The sequence below is a fragment of the Peromyscus eremicus genome, chromosome 11 (assembly GCF_949786415.1).
Source record: "Peromyscus eremicus chromosome 11, PerEre_H2_v1, whole genome shotgun sequence".
In the NCBI taxonomy this organism is placed as follows: Eukaryota; Metazoa; Chordata; class Mammalia; order Rodentia; family Cricetidae; genus Peromyscus; species Peromyscus eremicus.
The window spans coordinates 48,492,694-48,515,976 of record NC_081427.1 but is presented as its reverse complement, the minus strand read 5'-3'; the positions used below and the strand labels follow the sequence as shown (position 1 = coordinate 48,515,976).

The 23,283-nt window shown below is 44.4% G+C and overlaps 1 protein-coding gene and 1 pseudogene across 1 annotated transcript in view; one reads left to right on the top strand and one right to left on the bottom strand.

The window, feature by feature from the left end:
* LOC131921753 (baculoviral IAP repeat-containing protein 1a-like) overlaps positions 1-23,283 on the top strand; it is a 52,612-nt gene that overhangs the window by 16,435 nt on the left and 12,894 nt on the right. Inside the window, exons 6-10 of the mRNA XM_059276498.1 lie at positions 2,041-2,140; positions 10,462-10,543; positions 12,281-12,338; positions 12,818-14,929; positions 21,096-21,263. Coding sequence (XP_059132481.1) covers positions 2,041-2,140; positions 10,462-10,543; positions 12,281-12,338; positions 12,818-14,929; positions 21,096-21,263 — 2,520 coding nt within the window. The remainder of the gene's footprint in view (positions 1-2,040; positions 2,141-10,461; positions 10,544-12,280; positions 12,339-12,817; positions 14,930-21,095; positions 21,264-23,283) is intronic.
* LOC131921973 (FGFR1 oncogene partner 2 homolog) lies at positions 8,184-9,024 on the bottom strand (annotated as a pseudogene).

The window sequence follows — 23,283 nt, the reverse complement described above, 5'->3', positions numbered from 1 at the left end:
TCATTCTGCATAGATCCCTTTGCTGCCTCATAAGACCTTCAGTTTCCCCACAATTCCCTTGGTGCTCAGCCTCCAAACTTGAAACCTGAGGTCTGGGCTGACAGTGAGCGCAGTCGTCCATTTGGAATAATTATCATGTCTTTTTGTCTACACCTTTCTTTCCCTTGTATCTTACCCCTAACACCCCAGGAGTTTCCAGAAACTGGCACAAGACAATTGTGCTCATACTTCTTTCTCTTATGTGTGTTTGTGAGTGTGGTGTGTGTTCATGTGTGTGCAGGTGGCTAGAGGACAGCAGAAGGAATTGACTAGCCTGCTCTATTCCCTCTGCCTTATTCTCTTGAGACAGGGTGTCTCACTGAGTGAAGTCAGGCGGTAGCCAGCCAGACCCATGATCTTGCTGTTTCTTCACTGGGGTAACGGGTGTGTGGTTGGCCTCATCTAGCTTTTCATGCATGCCAAGATTTGAACTCAGGTTCTTGTGTTGACACAGCAAGCCCTCTTACCCAGTGAGCCATCACTCCGGCTCCCTTACATTTCTTTCACTAGAACTTAGATGGCCATACCTACTTTTGAGAGCTGCTGAGAAATCCAATGTTTTCCTTGAGTGACACTATGCTCTGTTAAGAATTGAAGTTTCTAGGGTCTGGCTAGTCAGCAAGGTGCTTGCTGTGTGAGCATAAAGACCTGAATTTATATTCCCAGCACCCATGTGAAAAGCCAAGTGTGAGGGTACATACCTGTGATCCCAGCTCTGGGTTGCAAAGACAGGTGGATCCACAGAGCTCACTGGCCTACTCCTCTTGTTGAATCAGTGAACTCCAAGTTCAGTGAGAGACCTTCCCTCAAAAAACAGGGTGGAGAGCAATAGAGGAAGGTAGCTGTATGCGTGTGCAGTATGCAGTACATGTACATGTGAACACACACACACACACACACACACACACACACACAGTTTGGAGTTTCTATTGCTAAGGAAAATGGGAGAGAGGTTGGGAATTTAGCTCAGTGGTAGAGCAGCGCAAGGCCCTGGGTTTGGTCCTCAGCTCCGGAAAAAAAAAAAAGGAAATGGGAGAAACAAGAATGTGGATCACTGTTTTTACCATACAGTGCTCACAGGAGAAATACCTACAAACTCATTTCCTTACTTTCACACCGTGAAGAATCTTCCACAAGTTCCTCATCTCTCTGTAGCTGCTGCCCAGCAGAAGCTCCACTCGGTAGTCCACAAAGCTGGTTCCCCTCAGCTGGGTCGCTGCCTAAAGTACAAGGAGAGAATGAGGAGAAGATATGGCGCACTCCCTAGCCGTCTTGCTAGTGTTCCTCTGACCAAATGCACTCCCGAGTTGGGATGGAGTTTTCTGTAGATCTGTCACTGCGATTACATAATGTTGCAAGTTTGTCAGAGCAGGTCAGAATGTGGATTGTGCAGACACCTTATCTAACAGACGTATTCCACCAGCATGAATGGCCTTTTTACCTCAGTCTTAACCCTCTGTCTCTTCTTTATTGTACCTTCTCTTGTTGCCCTCCCTCAGGTCTCATGGCCAATGTTCTCCTACTGCAGTAATGTGGGAAGAGACAAGTCATTCTTTACGATCTCACTTACAGAGAACTTCTAAATTAGCTCCTGTGTTTCTCCACCCCCAATCTTCACATATATTCTTTCTCATTTATTCCTTAAGCAAATGCCTATCGATCACCTATGTCTGTGAGAGTCCACTATGTCATCATTGTCCAAATCAGACAGAAATCTCTGCTCCCACGGAGTTTCTGTTCTTTGAAATCTCTCAGAAGGACAGGGCTGAGATGATCCGAATACATAGTGCACAGGAACATTCAGTGACTGTTGCTGACCACCCCACTGAAGGACCAAGAGTCCCCTGTGGGCTGTTGCCCCCGATGACCTGTGCATGACTCTGCCACACAATCTAATTGGGGATGCAAATAGGGTTTTACTATCGAAATCTTGAATTATTATCTGCTGTGAGCTGACAGGTGTATGTCAGAGTAACACTGACCACATTTCCTTCCTTCTAGGCATAAAGGATTCTGTCCGGTGTTTTTCCTGTGGAGGATGTATGGAAAAGTGGGAGGAAGGGGACGACCCACTAGAAGAGCACACCAGGTTTTATCCCAAGTGAGCACGGTGAATTCCCTTAACCTTGAATGTACTTCAACAGTTACTCCTCACTGCTCCCCAACCTGCTTTCTCTGTGGAGAGTCTCTGCCCAGTCCTCTGGTTCCCACTGTGAAGGACACAAACTTTTATCTTCATCTCTTTCTTCCCATGACATCCTCCCTGTCTAGCTTTCCTCTCATAGTTAGACTTGGTTTTGACTGGGTCAATATATGTAATTTTAAAGACAGCATCTTGCTACATACCCCACACCACCCCAAACTTTCTAGGTAGCCCAGGTTGGATTTGAACTCATGCTTTTCCTTCATCAGCCTCCAAAGTGATGAACATCCAGGGTGTGCCTGGCCGTCCCATACTGTTTTGATTCCTTTGATTAGAAACTACTTTCCCCTCTGCTTCTTCTAGAAGCTTTTAGAATTTCCTATTTCCAGTATCTAAGATTTCACACAAAAGTATTTCTTTTCTGTGGTTTTCTTTTTCCAGTGCTGGGGATGGTACCAGTGAGTTGGGCACGCGAGGCAAGGCCTTTACTGTTGCCCTGCTCTGACCCCTTTCTGTCCATCTTCAAGTTTATTTTTACTCATTTTCTACACATGAAAAATTCTCTAGAAATGTTCTAGAGCAAGAAGAAATTTGTTGTTTTCACTAAGTAATTATCAAGAGTTTTCTCAGAAGTAAATATCAATATGTGCAGAGTTAAGAGTGAGTATTTTGGGCTGGACGCAGTGGTGCGCACCTGTAGTCCCTGTAGTTCTCAGAGGCTGAAGAAAGAACACTGTGTAGTTTTGTTTTATATGAACACCTTAGTATGACTGATTTTAAGATCAGTTTATTTTTAAAATCAAGCAGTTATAAGTTAAGAAAGAAGAGCACAATTGAAGATGTCCTGTGGTGTGACAGTCCTTTGCAGGCTTGAGCTACAGCTGTGTTGGAGTCTCCTGTTCTCTGTTTAGTTCCACAGGAGTCCTTTGTGCACCAAAGTCTAAGTAAAATTGTACTACATTAGTTTGATGTTAGAAGAATTGGAGTCTAATTTCTTTAACTTTTAAAATCAGTTATCTGTTCATGAGGTAGAATGGTGATGATAGGACAAATCCTTAGAAAGATTCTTCTAAAGTGTGTTTGTTACTAGACATTAGTTTTAAGTACTAATGGGTTCGTTATGACATTTTTGTACATGTACACAGTGTATTTCAGTTATGGCCACCAACGACCCTCCTGTCACCCTCTCTTGTTCTCCTCTCAGTCCCATTAGCCCCTCCTCTTGGGGTCACGAGTTGGAGACCAGCTGGGACTGCATAGTGAGATCTGTCTCAGCCTCCCTAACTAAGACTATTTCCTTCTCAGTGTGAGGTTTGAAGATGCTGGAGAGCAGTGCTCACTTTTTTCTTTTTATTTGGATGTAGTAGGTAGGAAATTGTGAATACGGGGCCTTCTTAATCCTTGGGCCAGTAAGTTAAGATGCAGTCTAGTTTTATTTACAACTTTTTCTAAAAACATTTATCAACTCGATCTTTATGTGAAAAAAAATTTTTTTTGCTCTTTCTACTTCTTTTTTATTTTAAATTACAACTGTCTGTGTGTGAGTACCCCAAATATTTACATGTATGGTTGTGGTGGTTGGAATGAGCAATGTCTCCCATGGGCTCATCTATCTGAACACTGGGTCAGCAGTTTGTGGCATTGCTTGGGAAGTCTATTTCCTCCTTGCTGGAGGAAGTAAGTCACTGGAAGTGCGCTCTGAGTGTTTATAGCCTTATACACTTCCAGTTAGCCCTCTCTGTTTCCTGTGTGTGGACAGAAGATGTAACCAACCAGCGTCCTGCTCTGCAGCCTGGTGCCCTGCCTCCCCCACCATTATGTACTTTAACCTGTGGAGCAGGGGTTCTCAACCTGTGGGTGTCGACCCCTTAGGGGGTCAAATGACTCTTTCACAGGGGTTGAATATCAGATATCCTGCACATCAGATAGTTACATTAAAATTCATAACAGCAAAATTACAGTTATGAAGTAGCAACAAAAATAATTTTGTGTTTGGGGGTCACCACAATATGAGGAACTGTATTAAAAGGTCTCAGTGTTAGGAAGGTTGAGAACCACTGTTCTAGAACTTAAGCCTAGATAACTTTTTTTCCTAAAGTTGCTTCTTGTCATGGTATTCAATCACAGCAATATAAAAGTAACTAATACAATGCCTTAAAGGATAATAATAAAAGTCCTAGGAGCTGAATACTAAAGTCAAGAAATCAAGGTCTCTGGATGCCTTAGAAGGCTCCTGTGCTGTCCCTAGGTCCTAGCTGATGCTCAACCTTCCTATCCGGGGGTAAACACAGGCCTGATTTTCAATTACTTTTTCTTTTAATTTCTTTGTATGATTTTTACCAACTGCGCATATATCCACATACATACTTAGCCTTGCCTGTGCTTTTTTGGTGATTTTTGGTTTAGTCTTCTCTCCCTTTCTCTCTTTCTCTCCATCTCTATTGAAGTTGGATAAGGCAGAAAAGGCCAGTTATTAGATTCTGATTTATTGTTTTTTTTCAGTGACTCACTTAAGCACTGCCTGTACTCTCTATTGCAAAGCGTGACTTCACTTGTTACCTGGGGCTGAAACAGTAGATCGTTGCCCTTAACAACCTGACCAACCTTTCCTGTCTGCTCGTCTCACCTTGTGGTTTTAAAGTATGAGATGAGAATACAAACAGGACTGGATGCTGAGGCCTCTCAGGAGCTAGTCTGGCTTCAGCCCACCAGTGACACCTCCTTTTTCTGCTCTCATTGGTGTTGGAGTGCTTGTTTCAGAATATTCCCACAATCCACCCCCCCTCACCCCACCACCACCACACTGCCTAGTGGGAATTGAATCCAGGGTGTCATGCATTCTAAGTACCCCCTCAACAACTGAGGTATGTGAAAACCCTAGGGTGGCTTATTTTTCCCTCTACTCCTGAATGTTGAGAATGGAACTCAGGGCCTTGCCCACAGGAGGGAAGCATTCTGCCGCTGAGCTCATCTTTAGCCCACATCTACATCTTTAGCCCTACATCTCACCATGTAGCTGACATTGATTTGCTGTGTAGCCCAGGCTGACCTTGAACTCACAGTCCTCTTTCCTCACCTTCATTAGTGCTATGATTATATGCGTGCGCTGCCTACCATGTCTGGATTGCCTGATCTTGTTTCCCTAAAAGTGGTCGTTTGAGAGAGGGTACTATGTAGCCCAGGCTGGCTTCAAACTCACTGTGTATGAGGATGGCCTTCAACTCCCTACCCTCCTGCTTCTATCTCCCTAGTTCAGGGTTACAAGTGTGCTCCTCTATGCCCACCTTTATTTTTTAAAGGTCTGGGAGGTTTACTAGACAGACAGTAGCAAGATACAAAATGATAAACAACAACAACAACAACCTTTTTCTATCAGCCAAGTGTGTTTTTAGGATACCCCCATGCTGTCAGTTGCTAATGGGGGCCTAGAAGGAACTGAATCCAGACTCTCAACAAGAAAAGAATTTCATGGAGTCCTACTAGGTCATAGTGCATAAGTGACTGTGAGTGTTCAGTCTAAATGGGACATGTATGTCACACCTCTTTCCCAGGCTCAGGGAACACTGGGAAAGGAGGGGTGAAAAATTGTAAGAGCCAGATGTTGAGCTGGACCACTAGGAAGTGTTGTCTTTACATGACAATGTTCTTGCAAGAACTTCCATGAAAGCTGGGTGTGGGGGTGCATGCCTTTAATCCTAGCACTTGAGAGGCAGACACAGGCAGATCTCTTATGAGTTAGAGGCCAGCCTGGTCTACAGAGTGAGACACTGTCTCAAAACACCAACAAAGAAACCGCACATGGTTGTGGCTGCCGGCAAAATATCAGGCCAGTCAACATTTCAGCGTGGTTTGTGGAAGCACTCCTCAAGACCTTCCCCTTTCTGTGGAGCTACCAGCTTTTGATGGCTCTGAGGGGGGAGAGTCAGTTTTCTTCAGGGGTGTATGTGGTCCATGGTAGGTTCCCCAACTCCGGTAGGTGGCCCTACACCTGTGCGTACATGGAGAGCAGCAACTGCCCTCAGAGAGCTATGGAAAGAGGACATGAAGGTGGGAGGGGTACAGTGTGGTGGGGCATCTGGGGCAGTTGAAGAAGGGCGGGGGGGGGGTGTAAATATAACCAAAATATGCTATACCTATGTATTAGTTACTCGTTTGCTCCTATGATAAAACACCATGACCAGAAACAATTTATGAAAAAAAGAGTTTATTTTGGTTTCTGCTTAGAGGGGGAGTCTATAATGATATGGGTGGCATGTTAGCAGTCAGTTGGAACAGGAAGCTGAGAGATTTCATCTTCAACTGCAAGCTGAAAGTAGAGAGAGAATGGAAGTGGAGCAAGGCTGTGAACTCTTAAACCTGTCCCTGTGATGTACTTCTGTTAACCCCACTGAATGAAGACCACCACCCAAGTTCCTTGGTCAGATGAAGCAAGCTTTGTTTTCTGTCAGACAGGGATGTCTTCTAATGCGGGGTTTGAAAATATAGAATAGAACATGGGAAAAAGGGGGGCTTATCTAGCCCCCCAAAACTGTAAGACTAGGGGACTTCCAAGGGTTGAGGGATTTCCATAGGAATATTGGTTGTGTAGGAACCTGGCTGAGCATTTCAAAACTGTTTGGCAGAGCGTCTTGTCTTATCGGGGTGTTCAAGGTGCGAGTCAAACTCCTTAGAGTGGGAGCACGTCAGATCCCAGAAACAGGTTAAAGCACTGTCAACCTGAATTTTGCAGCCAACAGAAATGAGCTTATTCTGACCTTATAACAACATGGCTCTCATCCTTAAGATAGAGTCGGGCTGGTTGGTCCATCACGTCTGCCAGCGAAGCTTCACCACATCTCCAGTTAGTGCCACCAGCTGGGAACGAGGTGTTCAACTATCTGATCTATGGGGGACATTTTTCATTTAAACCATTACAAACACCCTGACAAAGAGCCACTCGGAGGAGAGAAGGGATTGTTTTGGTTTGCAGTTCTGAGAAGATACGGTCCATCACGACAGAAGAGGCATGGCGGCAGGAGTGGGATGTTGACCTGGTACTCAGGGAGTCAGCTGACCACATCTGATCTGTACACAGGAAGCATAAAGCAACAACAGGAAGTGGAGCCAGGATAGAAAACCTCAAAGTCTGCTCCACCTCCTAAAGGCTCCATGGTTTTTCAAAACAGTGCTACCAACTGTGACCACGTGTTCAAACACATGACCAAATGGGGGGTATTTTCTCATCCAAGCCACAATATATGTGTGAAATTCTCAGAGTGAACTCTATTATTTTAAAAAGAATTCCAAACAGTGGCTTAGAAAGTCACGCTCTTCATTAATGGATGTAACACAGGATGAACATCAGCAGGGTTCAGAATGACCCTACTGAATAAGAAGGAAACATGGGCGAGATATCTCTTTCATTGCTCTTCCACTCCATCCCTCTCTCAGCTTGACCATCCATTCCCTCATGGTTTCATCCCTCATCCCCTTCCCTCTATTGCCCCCCCCTTTGCCCCCAGTTTACTCAGGAGATCTCATCTATTTCCCCTTCCAAGGGCAATCCATTAGTCTCTCTTAGGGTCCTTCTTGTTACCTAACTTCTCTAGAGCTAGCTAGTAACACATTCTTATGGCCTTTAAACTCGAATTTCCTTGACAAAGAATTTAAATGAATGGGCAGCCACTAAGTCAGAAGCCTCATGGTACATAAGCTATTTGTTAACCCTGACACTGAATGGGAAGGAAGTCTTAGATTGAAGATCTTCCCATCAGAAAACTATGGCAAATCTTACACTTTAAAATTGGGATAATTCAGGATTCCAGATATTTAGTAGATGATACCTACGCATCATCTAGGAAGCCAACAGCACTTCTGAAGCTCTGCAGTATTCAGCATCACCACAAAGACACACTATTCACCAACTGGCATCTCAGCTTCTCCTTTCTAATTATGTTTGGGGATGTAGTTTATGACTACCAATCATCCATTCTTCTGTTCTGCATCCTAGCCGGTTACTTGTACATTCAAGTTATACATTCATTCATCCATTCACTTCTAGGCCAGTCCTAGTGGCCATGCAGAAAGCCACTCAGCTCCTCCTCAGACCAAGGTCACTGTTAGTCACTAATGATGACAAAGATGTTCTCTCTGATGCTTTATCTGTCCGAATGTTCAAAAAGGATTCTCAGTTACCCGAAGGATTTCTCTCAAGCTTTTGTTTCTTGGAGTTGAAATATTCACTCCTGTTCCTTGCAACCCTGCTTCAATTTCAGTGGTTTTCCTCATTGCTGCTGCTATCTCAGTGTTCTGGTAAACACGTGCTTGTAACTCATTCCAATGTGCTTCCAAGTGCCTCCTCTCCAGTGGGTGCTGAAGTGCTTCGAGGATGGGCAGAGATGAGATGTGCCGTGCTAATCTTGAGTGTTGCTCTTCTGACTTCAGTATTAGATCTCCGTCATCATTTTCGCTCTCCCTCAGCGCTCCAAGCTTTGTTTCAGGCACTTGCTCATTCTTGGTTCCAGTGCAGACTGGTGTTCTTCCAAGGATGTCAGTTCCTTGTTCTCTGGCTGGATTCTCACAACTAGTGTGACTGTGGTTGATGTCTTGCAGCATCATTAATTCTTGGACTTTTTCCTGATGCTGCTGTTTTCCTTCCACTCACTTGCTAAGAGTAGTGGTCTGCTCAGTGAGAGACTGCTGCGTTGTCATGGTCTCTCAACCTTCCAGTCAGGGCGTTAGCGTCAGCGAGTTCCTTCAACTGCAGCTCCCTCAGTGGAGTGTGGACGGGGCAGCCAGGACCCGGGACTCACTCAGGCGTGTGTTATTTCTCTCACTTGGTTTCATTACCTCTCAGCTGTCATGACAGCAACAAGGACCTACGAGATTGAGATGCCTGGGGACTGTTCCCATGCCTCCAGTGAGTGGATGCACAGCCCTGAAAAGACAGCTGAGAAGCCCACACACTTCTGGGCTGAGCTGAGCTTCCAGGTTTTGTTTCTTTGTTGTCTCTATCCACAACTTCCCTACATAGATGACATTTTCTCTTCTTCACTTTTTTAGAAATTTATCTATCTATCTATCTATCTATCTATCTATCTATCTATCTATTTATTGTGTGTGCGTGCGCGCATGTGCACCTTGTGTCCTGGCAGAGACCAGAGGAAGATGGAATGCCCTCCATCACTCTGCACCTTATCTCTTGAGTCTTCACTGACCTGGAGCTAGGCTAGAGTGCATCAGTGCTGTGTGGGGAGCGGAGGAAGCCTTGAGTGAAAGTGTGTTATTGACATCTGCATGGCCATATCAAGCACTTCATTGCCTCAGACCCATGAGAATGGCAAAGCCTTCCCTGGAGTGTAGATGTTGACAGTGTGCAGTGTATGCAGAATGCATCCCTGATGCTTCCTCCTACCTGATGTTTACAGCCCAAGGCTGCTTCTCTTCAGAGACATCCCACAGAGACTAGCTAACCACGCCTCCTTTCCCCCATGTTGTACATAATAGAGGGGCTGAGTTTCTGAGTTGAGTAGGTGCCCTCCAGAGTGAGCACACTCACCAGACCCCAGCTTTTCTGTTTCTGTGTCACTTCTTCAGTGTCTGTAATTTCTTTCCTCCTATGTCACCCCAGGTAGGTTTCCAGGAGCAAGCCATTTGGCAGTGCAGGCTTACTATTTTTGAGTCTCTAAGTTCATTAGATCTGTTCACACAGACAGGCATTGACTATATGTATTCATTCCACCATGTTCTCTGCGTATTCTCACCATCACTTTACAAACCACATGCACTGAGTTGTTGAAAGTCAACGTGTGAATATCTTTTTTTTTTTCTCAAGACAGAGTTTCTCTGTGTCATCCTATCTGTCCTGGAACTCACTCTGTAGACCAGGCTGGCCTCGAACACACAGGATCTGCCTGCATCTGCCTCCCAGGTGCTGGGGTTAAAATTGTGAGCTACCAGCCTGGCGGTGGTGGCGCACGCCTTTAATCCCAGCACTCGGGAGGCAGAGCCAGGCGGATCTCTGTGAGTTCGAGGCCAGCCTGGGCTACCAAGTGAGTCCCAGGAAAGGCGCAAAGCTACACAGAGAAACCCTGTCTCGAAAACCAAAAAAAAAAAAAAAAAAAAAAAAAATTGTGAGCTACCACTACCTGGCTAGGAAAGTCTTATATGATAAAAACACTGGCAGAGTCACTGAAAATGTTAGCTTTCTACTTCATTATTGTTTCTGTGTCTGTGTTAAAACCTAATACAAATGCTTACTTGCATGGAATTGTTTTATTATTTTTATCTTGTCTGCTTAGATGTCTCTTTCTCCAAAACCTGAAGTCCTCTGCAGAAGTGATTCCTGACCTTCAGAGCCACTGTGCACTTCCAGAGGCCATGGTAATGGACACTGCCCCCTTCTCTGACTCGCAGTACGTGGTCCTGTGGTTGAACACTGTTTTGAACAGCAATTGCCCATTGTCAATACAGAATTAAATGAATTACACAATTATTTACTAACAACTACCATCTGATGGCTATAGACAGGACTTCACAGTGAACAGAAGACAATACCTAGCTCTACCCATGTGCGATCCCTTCTCCTACCGGGATTCTTCAGACTCTTTCTAGTTTAGACCTGACTGACATCTGAGCTCAATGGATCCCATCTGTGATCTTTAGACAGTAGGCTTGACCTCCTACTTGGTATTGAGAGATCTTTGAGGTATATTTCATTTTGTTTGTTTAGTTTTTTGCTTGAGACAGCTTCTCAGTATGAGGTCTAGGCTGACCTTGAACTTACTACTTAATCCAGACTGGCCTAGAATCTGTGATCCTCCTGCGTTACCTTTCCAAGTGTTAGGATTGTAGGTCTGTGTGCCAACACACACAGCTGACTTTTTATTATTGTTTTGCTTTATTTGTTGTAGTGCTGGAGATCAAATGCAGGCAAGGGCTCTGTAACTGACCTACATCCCCGGCCTGTAGATGGGTTTCCTAACAAAAATGATGCCTAGCAAAATTGTAACCCAGATAATAGTTTGAACTCTACATCTCTCAGGGATACAAACTATCAGTTGAATAATCAGTCACACACACTTCCTCACTTGGAGGTAGTATGGTAGTATACTGTTTGTCATCCCCCAAAAGAAACAAAGCTTGGTATGATGCCCCGTGCCTGCAGTCCAGAACTCTGGAGACTGAGGCAGAAGTTGCCATGAGTTCAAGGCTGGCAATAAGTTTAAGGCGGCCTGTAAGTATGAGCCTCCACAAAACAACAAAACAAAAACAGAGGAAGGAAAGGAAAAGAAAAGAGAAACAACTCAGTTCAGTTGATTAACCTCTTGTATTTGTCATTTTCAAATGACATTGCAGCCCCTGGGGATACAGCTCAACTGGCAAAGTGTTTGCCTGGTGCACATGAAGTCCTGTGTCTCCTCAGCACTGATCAAACTGGGTGTGGTGGGGACACCTGGAGTCACAGAAATGGAAGGTGGAGGAAGGGGGATCAGAAGTTCAAAGTCCTGGTCAGACACAAACTAAGTTTGAGGCCAGGCTAGCTTAAACAAGACTCTGTCTCAAAACAGAAGCAAAAATAAAAAGCAAGACATTGAAGCCAGGTGTTAGGATTCATGCCTTTAATCCCAGCACTTGGGAAATGGACAGAGGATCCCCATAGTCTACTTTTAACCTTGTCTCAGAAAAAAGAATATTAAAAAAAAAATCTGTGTGTGCATGCATAACAACCTTTCTCCCTCCCAGTATGTGGTATTACATACATAGTTACTAGTAAACAAGGATGGAGGCAATGCTTAATGCTTTCTGCAGGACCTTTCTTGTTCTAGACTCTACAATTGTGATCACCCACACAGCACTCACCCATAGAGAGGATGTATATCCCATGCATGTACTATCCAGGAACACACTCTTGCAGATGTGTGAGATTTATTCTTTTCTATCTAGAGCACTCCTTCCTTCAATCAGCACTGAGTGTAGGCTGTGTTTAGAAGATGTTGGGTTTTGATGGATTGTATTATCATTTTGACTGATAATATTGATTATATTGTCAATGATAATAACGTACCCAATCTTAATTTAAGAGCAGTTTTGATTTAATGAAGGATTTCTCTTTCAAAGAGCACCACAGGTGAAAGCAATCATGAGGATCCAGTGGCCGTTCACTCTACGGTGGCAGGTAAGAACTTGAAAGCAACATGGGATTGTGTGTATTTGTACGTAAGGATTTAAAAGGAAAGTACATTTATAATTGTCCAAGGAGCTCCTGGAGAGGAGAGCACTGACATGGAGGGAACTGTGGGTGAGAGAGTGTCAGCATTCCTGTGACATCTTGAGAGTGAATGCAGGACTAGTGACAGAGGTCCTTGTGTGAGATCCAAACCAGCCTCTTAAAGGCTTCATGCAGCAAGCTGGTTTCCTGAGGTCTTAAGTGGGAGATTATAATGCCAGGATGTCTAAATCCCTGTCAAATGAGGAGCCTTAGACTTTCCCCCCACACATTCTGATGCTATGGATGGATCTGAGAGGATGTTGGGGAGGGGGATGGGTGTCTGGGAAGTGGAAAGTCTTGATCCACCCTTAACAGACAAGCAAAGTAATCACATTAGGATTGAGAAATGTGAAGGTGCACCTCCCTCTCCCCCCTCCTCTCCACAGACCTGGCTCAGAGTGCAGCCCAGTGGATTCAAGAGGCAAAGAGTCTGAGTGAGCAGCTGAGAGGAGCCTACACCAAGGCCACTTTCCGCCACCTGAATCTGCCAGAGGTGTGTTCTGGCCTCGGCACTGACCACTTGCTCGGTTGTGACCTGTCCATGGTTTCAAAGCACATCAGCAGGCCGGTGCAAGAGGCCTTGATGCTTCCTGAGGTCCTCAGCAATCTCAACTCCGTCATGTGTGTGGAGGGGGAAACTGGTAGTGGGAAGACAACCTTCCTGAAGAAAACAGCTTTTCTCTGGGCATCAGGATGCTGTCCCCTGCTGAACAGGTTCCAGCTGGTCTTCTACATCTCCCTGGGTTCCACCAGACCAGACCAGGGGCTGGCTGACATCATCTGTGGCCAACTCCTAGAGGCAGGAGGATGCATTAGTGAAGTGGGCCTGAGCATCATCATCCAGCAGTTAAAACACCAGGTGCTGTTCCTGTTGGATGACTACCATGGGATGGACTCACTGCCCCAAGCCATAGAAACCCTGATTACAAGAAACTACTTGACCCGAACCTGCTTATTGATCACTGTCCATACAAACAGGGCCAGGAACATCCGCCCATACCTAGATACAATTCTAGAGATCAAAGAGTTTCCCCTCTATAACACTATTTATGTATTACAGAAGTTATTTTTCCATAATATTTCACGTCTGCAAGAGTTTATGATTTACTTTGGGAAGAATGTAGATTTACAGGGAATTAACAAAACTCCTCTCTTTATGGCAGCAGTCTGTACTGACTGGTTTCAAAATCCTTCTAACCAGGCCTTTCATGATGTGGCAGCTTTCAAGTCCTATATGAAATATCTTTCCTTAAAACACAAGGCTACACCTGAGCCTCTCAAGGCCACTGTATCCTCATGTGGCCAGCTGGCCTTGAGAGGCCTTTTTTCATCTTGCTTTGAGTTCAGTAGTGATGATCTCACAGAAGCAGGTGTTGATGAAGATGAAGATCTGACCACCTGCTTGATAAGCAAATTCTCTGCCCAGAGACTGAGACCAGTTTATCGGTTCTTAAATCCTTTGTTCCAAGAATTTCTTGCTGCCATGAGGCTGACTGAGCTCCTGGGTTCAGAAAGGCATGAAGACCAAGATTTGGGACTTGGCTATTTGAGAAAAATTAACTCACCCTTGAAGGCTGTGAGTGTCTACAGCAATTTTTTTAAGTATGTCTGTAGCCACCCCTCATCAAAGGCAGGGCCAAAAATTGTATCTCATTTGCTTCAGTTGGTGCATGATAAAGAGTCGCTGGAGAACATGCCTGAAAATGAGGATTATGTAAAGCTCCATCTAGAAACTTCTCCGGTGATGCAGTTAATTAAGGAATTGTGGCAGGTATCTCCTGAAGGTTTCTCTTCATTCGTTTCAGAACATCTATTGAGCATTGCTCTAAACTTTGCTTATGAAAGCAACACGGTGGCTGCCTGTTCTCCATTTATTTTGCAATTCCTTCAAGGGAGAACACTGGCTTTGAAAGTACTGAATTATCAGTACTTTGGGGACCACCCAGAAAATCTGCGACTGTTGAGGAGTGTAAAAGTCTCCATAAATGGAAATAAAATGGAACCCAGAGTACATTACTCAGTCATGGAAAAATGTTTTGAAACATTACAGCCACCAACCATAGATGAGGATTATGCATCTGCCTTTGAACATATGAAGGAATGGGAGAAAAATTTGGCTGAAAAAGAAGATACTGTGAGAAATTTTATGAATAACCGACCCCTGCATCCACCCAATATCAGTGCTGGTTATTGGAAACTGTCACCCAAGCCGTACAAGATCCCTAGGCTGGAAGTCGGAGTGGACAACATGGGTCCAGCAGACCCAGCACTGCTCCGGGTCCTAATGGAAGTCTTCTCGGCATCACAGAATATCGAGCTCCATTTGAAGCACAGCAGTGGCTTTCTTGAAAGTATACACCCAGCTCTGGAGCTGAATAAGACCTCTGTTACCAAGTGCTCCATGTGCAGACTGGAGCTCAGCGCAGTAGAACAGGAGCTGCTTCTCGGCCTGCCTGCCCTGCAGTCTCTTGAGGTCTCAGGGACAAACCAGTTACCAGGTATCCCCAGGTGTCACATAACCATTCTGGTTGACACTGTGTTTTCTTGTTCCTAGTTTCAGATGAGTGAAACTTCTCAGGCACAAGGTCATAAATGTGCCTTGACAGAAGAGATCTAAGTACTTTCACTGTTTGGGTCAGTGTATAATTCAGTGACAGGCCCTGAATCATAGAATGGGTTTGAAGTAACTCAGACAAAACTAGGATAATGTCACCATCAGTATTCAGCCCTCAAGGTCATTAATAAGAGTTTGAATTGCTTGTTATTGATAAATGATGGCCTGTGTGTAAGATAATGGTGGAGAATCATCTGCACCCTGGCTGCCTGAAAGAGGAGAGGGGTTAGCTTCTCCAGAGAAGACTTTTTAATATGGGTAAATAATATTTATGTCTTCTTTAAGCCAGCAGTTTTCACCCTGTGGGTCACGACCCCTGAGAGTGTTGAATGACACTTTCACAGGGGTCACATAAGACCATCAGAAATATCAAATATTTACATTACCGTTCATAACAGTAGCAAAATTACAGTTATGAAGTAGCAACAAAGATAATTTTATGGTTAGAGGGCTCACCACAACATGAGGAACTGTATTAACGGGTTGTAGCATTAGGAAGGTTGAGAACCACTGCTCTAAGCAATGTTTGTTATATAGACGTTATCTCTTTAATGATTTTTTAAAAAAGATATTTATTTCACTGTGTGTGTGTGTGTGTGTGTGTGTGTGTGTGTGTGTGTGTGTGTGTGTGTGTGTGTTTTCATGGGCATGTATGTGTGGGTATCCTCAGAGGCCAGAAGAGAATGTCAGATCCTTTGGCTCTTTGGTTCCAGGCTGTGGTGTGCAGCCTAATGTGGTGCTGGGAACCTCACTGGGTCCTCTGCGAAACAAGAACTCTTGATTGCTGGCTGTCTTTTCAGCTCCTAGACTTGACTTAGTGCTCATTGAGTTGTTCTAAGTTTTTATACCACTGTACATATTTGATCATTTAATTTTGTTGTTGTTAGAGCATAGCTTTGGTTTTCAGTAGCCTGCTATTGCTCAAGGATGCTCTGCTCTGTCTGTGGCTTCCTTTGTCTTTCTCTTTTTAAAACATAATTTCTTTATTGATCTTTGGGAATTCCACATCATACACCCCAATTTTGCTCACCATCCAGTCCCTCCTTATCCAGCTTCCCAGCAGTGGCCTCTCAAATGAAAATAAAAACAAGACAAAACAAAAAACAAAAACAAAAAAACAAACCAAAATTGTAGTTGGAATTTTCTTTAGGCCACCAACCAGCTCCCAAATAAAGACACAGACTTATTTTTAATTATGAATGCTCGGCCTTAGCTTAGGCTTGTCCCACTAGCTCTTTTAACTTAATTTAACCAGTTTCTAGTCATCTACATTTTCCTGGGGCTTTTGCATTTTTTTCATTCTGTGTGTCCTACCTTTCTGCTTCTTCTGTGTCAGTCTGTCTGTCTGGCCCCTAATGTCTCCCTGTTGTTTCCTTCTCTTTCTTTCCTGGAACTTAAATTTCTCCTCCTACTTACTGCCCAGAAGCTCCACCTATTCCTCCTCCCTTACTATTGGCCATTCAGCTTTTTATTAGACCAGTCAGATGCCTTAGGCAGGCAAGGTAAAATAGCAACACATCTGTACATAATTAAACAAATCAACACATCTTTACATAGATAAACAAATGCATCACATCTTTGACTAGTTAAACAAATACTCTGCAACATGAACCAAACCAAACTAAAGAAACACAAACAGAAAATAAAAACCAAAACAAAAGAACATAAAAAACACCTCACAACAACAAAACCCTCTACGTTCCTCCATCTTTCCCACCTCTCCAACACCTCTTCATTAGTCCTAGTGTCATTGGGAGCCCTGGTGTGTCACAAGTCTACCTGTTTGTCTAAACAGCTTTATTTGCAAATGTTCATTGTTATGAGTCTGCTTCAAGGCTCTGGTTTCTGGCACACCGTTATCACTGGATCCTCACCTAAAAGTTCTCTTGGATATCTGGCAGCCACCTTGATCTTGGAGATCCTGAGGTTATTGTTTCACAGGACCAGTCCCTTCACAAGCTCCAGCAGGTCCTAGATGGGGGTAGATGTCAGGGTGGGCCAGCCCTAGGTAAGCCTGGGTGGTAGTTCAGATGGTCAGTCCAGGGCACTGTGGCCAACCCCCTCAGGTGAGCAGCAGAGCCATCTTCCCTGTGCCCATGCCATCAGGGTCAGATCTCCCTTGCCTTGGGTGAGGCATGGGGCCATCTCTCCAGAGTGTGGGAGGCCAGCTGTCCCATGATGGTCAAGGCCAGTTCTCTTGCTGCAGCATCCAGTGAGGCACAGTACTAGCTATCCCAAGGATGAGGAAGGGCAGGGCCACCTCAGAATGGGCCTCTGATCCCATCATGCATGGTTTCCATGGCTCCATGAGGCAACATGGACCACAGACATGGTCCTCCCCAGTGGATTGGGAGTGGAACAGACCCTGGCTCTGGATAGAAGTGCAGACCACTCAGATCAGGATGGCTGTGGTGGTGGCATGGCTCCCAGACACCAACAAGGCCACAAGTTGTGGCCCGTATCCCAGGTTTCTGTGTAACCTTGGTAGCAGCACAGCCCCCGACTGTGGTGGAACCATGCACCCAGACATGATCCTTGGCAACAACCTGATCTGGATGTCACCATTGCCTCAGGTGGCAGTGCAGGCCACTCAGATCAGCATAGCCCCAGGGACAGTGTGGTTCTTAGACACTAATTTGGCCCCAGGTGTTGAACATCCACGTGGCCCTCAATGGTTACAGGAACCTCCTACATCAACACTGACCTTGGCTGCAGTGGGGCCATGGACCCAGACATGGCCCCCAGCTGCTGCAGTCCTGGCTCAGATATTACTATGATATCAGATAGCAGTACAGGCCACTCTAATCTGCTTGGCCCTGGCTGCAGCTTGTCCCTTGGCCACTGACATGGACTCAGGTGGCTGACCTGACTCCAGGCCTCCACATGGCCCTCAGTAACAATATGGGCCACAGACTTCAACACAGATCCTGGCTGTAGTAGGACCATTGAACCCAGACATGGTTCTCAGCAGCAACCTGGGTCTGGATGTCACCATGGCCCTAGGTGGCAGCACAGGCCACCTAGACTGCATGCATGTTCCTGGTGAGAGCTCAGTCCTCAGACACCAACATAGCCACAGGTGGCAGCCCAGACCCTGGGAATCTGCATGGCCCTTGGTTACAACAGGAGCCACAGACATCAACTCAGGTGTTAATTGGTATTAGATAACCAATTGGTGTGCTCTTCCCTGGGGAAGACTCTTTCTCCCATTATCAGCATCCCTCAGTTTCCTGTAGGGATTGTGTACGGTTAAGGCCTTATGAGCTTTCATTTAATGGAGTACTATTGTCCATCCTTTTACTTGATATAGGTGCTTATATTTAAAGCTAAGATGTGTTACTGATAGACAACAGTAGATGAATTATTATTATTATTATTATTATTATTATTATTATTATTACTTTGGGTTTTTTTTGAGAACTAGCTCTGTAGACCAGGCTAGCCTTGAACTCACAGAGATCTGTCTGCCTCTATCTCCTGAGTGCTGGGATTAAAGGTGTACTCCACCACTGCCCTGCATGATCTGCAGGATTTTATTTTTTTGATTCATTCAGCCATCTTACATAATTTGATTGGATAATTGGTGCATTAATGTCTGAAGTTATTATTAAAGTGTTGACTGCAGTGGTGTTGATTTCTGGTGTTGTTGGTGTTCTCAGTGGTACTTTGTATTTTGGTAATTATACCTTCAAGTATTCTCTTAGCTGTGCTCATCCCTCTCTTCAGCCTGAAATATTGTCTCCTTTTTTTTATTTAGGTTTTGTTTGTTGGATATAATTTTTTAGGCTGTTTATATCATGGAAAATATTTTCCTACTCAACTATGGCAGATAGTTTTGCTCAGTATATTAGACTAGATTGGATGTTGTAGTTTTTTGAGGACTTGGAATGCATTGCTTCAGGCTCTCTGGCATTCAGAGTTTCCATTGAGAAATCAGCTGTTTAGCCGGGCGTTGGTGGTGCACGCCTTTAATCCCAGCACTCGGGAGGCAGAGCCAGGCGGATCTCTGTGAGTTCGAGGCCAACCTGGGCTACCAAGTGAGTTCCAGGAAAGGCGCAAAGCTACACAGAGAAACCCTGTCTCGAAAAACCAAAAAAAAAAAAAAAAAAAAAAAAAGAGAAATCAGCTGTTTTCTGGTGGGTCTTCCTTTATATGTGACTTGTGTTTATTCTCTAGATACTTTCAATATCTTCTCTCTTTTTTTCTTTTTTTGCCTGTATATTTAACGTGTTTTTTGTTTGTTTGTTTTTCAAGACAGGGTTTCTCTATGTAACAGCTCTGGAAGTCATGCTACTCACTTTGTAGACCAGGCTTGCTTCAAACTCACAGATATCCGCCTGTCTCAGCCTCCTGAATGCTGGGACTAAAGACATGCACCACCACCATCTGGCTATGAATACTTAATGTTTTAATTATAATATGCCACAGAGAGTTTCTTTTCTGCTTCTATCCATTCACTTCTATTCATTTCTCTGTGCTTCTTGTATCTTTTGTATTGGTGTATCTTTTCCTTAGTTTGGGTAAGTTTTCTTCTATGATCTTGTTAAGAGAGTTGGTCTATGCCATTGACTTGGGATTCTTCTCCCTCATCTATTCATAAAATTCAAAAGTTGGGTCTTTTCTTGGTGTCCCACATTTCCTGTGTGTTCCTTTCCTCGTGTGTGTGTGTGTGTGTGTGTGTGTGTGTGTGTGTGTGTGTGTGTGTGTGTAATTTGGATCGTCTTTGCTTATTTGGTCTATAGCTTTCCATTGTCTTTGAGTCTTGCTGTTCTATCTTCTGCTCTTTCACTCTACTTCTCAGGCTTTCCTTTGAGAGTTCTAACTGAGTTACTAGGTTTTTCAACTCCATCTTCATTTTATTGAGTCTTCCTCAGTGTTTCTGTCTTCTGACTGAATTCCCTTCTCAAGTCTTGGACTGTCCTGATCACGTCTGTTAGCCTTAGGTTTGTGTGTTCTTGGGCAACAGTCAAGCATTCCTTCTTAAGCTCTTTCTCCTTATTTTCATGGAGCTGTTTCTCTTCATGGAGCTGTTTCTTTGTGTCATCTTTAAAACTCCTCACATTCTCCATAAACTTCTTTGGTTAAGTGCATGGTTGTTCTTTTAACTTCTGTGTCCTGGGGTTCATCCAGGTCAATCTCATTGACAGATATTGCTACAGGACTAATAGATTTGTGGGGTGTGTGTAGTGGGGAAATTACTGCCTTGATCTTTCACAGTGTTCCTATTTTTGTGATGAGACTTTTTTTGATAGTTCTGTGTCTGATAAATAGAGCAGATTGGGCAAAAGAGAGGATGTGTGGGTTGGTTTGAGCCTGAGGTTGGATATGGCTCAGGTGGACCCAGGAGACTGGGCTGGTGTGAAAGATGTTCCTTCTGGTCCAATATTGGAGTTGGGAGGTTTATGTGAGGGTTGGGTCGGGTGTGGGGAGGGGAGCATCAGGCAAACTCACCCAGCTAGACCCTGGAGAAGGATGTGTAGGACCTGGCTGGGGAGAGGTTAGATGTGGTATGTGAGTGGCCTGAAAGGTTAGGGGTAGGGAGGGAGGTAGAATGGGTCATGGCAAAAATCCTAGATCTTGGCAGTGACATAGACACGGGTGGCTAGACTAGGCCCGTGAATCGGATGTGGAATCTAGGCTAGAACTAGTGGGTTGGGGGTTGGTGAATGGAGGGAAGGATATCAGACTTACTTGGTACTAGAACTTGGAAAAGGGCATGCCAGATCTGGTTTGGTAGAGAGGTGCCGAGTTACATTTTTATTTGCGTTGAAGTCTCTGTCCTTTTGCATGTGCAAAACCAGTTGTTCCCACGCTGTTGTTGGTTGGGGAGCTGTCCTATTTATTCTGTGAGTCTGGAGAGCACCATGGGGCTTCCCCTATGCTCTACGACCAACAGATACTGCAGACAGCAGGTGCTTCATGGATGTGCTTCATAAACAGATGTTAGGATCTCTGAGATGTTTTGTTATGAAAATATCTAAAAATCACAGCACACTTGAGAACTTCTGCCTGTGATGCATGAGTGATGGAAAATATGTGCTGCTTCCCAGATCAACTCTTCGCTAGCTTGAACAAGTTCTCAAGCCTGAAAGAACTGTCTGTGAGACTACATGGTATACCAGATGTGCTTTCGATCATCCCTGGAGATTTCCCAAACCTCCACCACATGGAGAAGTTATCCATCCAAACCTCCACAGAGTCTGACCTCTCCAAACTGGGTAAGAATGGTGCTTGGATCTCCCAGGTCATGTGTCAGCTAGAGAAGTTACTTGGCTAATAATTGTTAGAATCATGAAATCATTATTAGTTAAAATTTCTGTGGGCCTGAGAGTGTGAACTGTGTCCATGGGAAGGTATGGGGACAGTGCTCTTCCTCATTAAGAGGGCAGACATTCATTTGTAACCCCAAGTCTCTAACATGACTGGAACTGTTCTGAGATCTACACAAATACTAACTCACTCTTCAGACCACTGTGTGAGAGAAGACACAATGATTATTGCTGATTCTCAGCTGGGGAAACTGAGGTCAGTGATTGCTCAGGTTTATCCAGCTAAGAAAAGAGAAGGTGTGACTCCAGGGCCTGAGCTTTAAACTCCCAGCACACTTCCTCTCCAAGGCAGTGTGTGGAGTTCTTCTCTTTTGCTGTTGTTTTAGTGGCACTATGCAGATTGCCTGCTGAGGGAGGAAATCTGACTGGGGGCAACCTGGACCTTTCCTCCACTTCTCTCCATCCCAGCCTCCTGTTGATGGACAGCTGTGCAGACATCTTTCTAGTCATTCAGCAAAATGACTCAGGCACCGTCAGATCCTTAATTTGTTAAACCCTGAACACTGAGGACTAAGAAAATGTGAAAAGGGGACCGGAGCAGGGCATGGTAGTTCATGTCTGTAATCCCAGAATTTGGGAGGCTGAGGCAGGATGATTGTCACAACATCAAAGCCAGCTTAGCTCTGTAAATGCAGTTATTTCCAGGCTAGCCTGAGATACAATATAAGACCCTGTCTGAGAAGAAACAAAAGAAACAAATGTATTTTGCAGGTTGTGGAGATCGATCAGCAGGTAAAGGTACTTGCTGCCAAACCTGATGACCTTGAACCCACAGATCCATATGGTGGAAGGAAACAATTCTCCCAGTTTTGCCCTGACCTTCGCATGTGTCCTATGGCTGAGGATGACCCCCCCATATATCATATACACATAAACAAAATAAATAAGGTCATGTATTCTTTAAGTTGAACTTCAGAGTTGTCCCCTCTTCTGCTGAGGGCCGCAAGAATATATTATAAGAACGCAGCTGGTTATGGCAAAGTCACCTGAAGGGATCAAGAAATTCCTTCAGAGGAAGCCAAATTCCAAGGAGCTTTTGATGTTATTTTTGGCTTGTTATATATCAGCTGTCTTCTGTTATGAAAATCATGTGTGCCTTCATAGTTTTCCCAATTGATTTTCCCCTAGAAGTGCTAACAGTATGGACTGATCACTGTTTGGACATATACATTTAAGGTATTTGGAGAATAGCCTCGGGAAAGGCTTTCTTCCCCCCAGCCCATCTGGTTCTCCCCTTTTAGTACTGGAATCAGATAACTCCCTTAGCTACTTTCAAGGATTAACAGTAATAACAGTTCACAAGGAGATACCACCTAGGTCAGGTGGATGTTAAGTAATAGCTTTACACAATTTAGCTCGGACCCTTCCTTCTCACAGCCTTACTAACTTTATAGACCCCTAACTTCTTACCTAACCATGTCTCAGAATGTAGACTGAGCATACAGACCTGCCTTTTCATATATTAACCAGTCATTAGCACTCAGTTGACCTCCTCTTTTACCACTCCCATTTTGGATTGTAAAAGAAAGCCTGGTGGTCATTGCCTGAGAAAAATTCTTACCTGCCTTTATGACCCCATAGAATTCAAGCCTGGTGACCTTGCTCAACCAGGGGATTACTATTGCTGGGGTTTATAACTGGATTCCTGGGAGACTTAGGAGGTACGTAGACAACTGAGAGAACTTAGAGACAGAGAACAGAGAGGAATAAAGAGGATTTTGACCAGAGAGAACGTGTGGACAAGATGGAAGATGAGGAAGAGTCAGATGGGGAAGTACTAGCTGGGTAAGAACGAGATGAAAAGGACCTAGATAAAGCAGAATTAAGATGAGAGAATTAAGATAGAACTTAGAGGGAGCAGTAGATGAATACAGAGAGAAATCAGGCAAGAAGGAGCTAAAAGAGAATA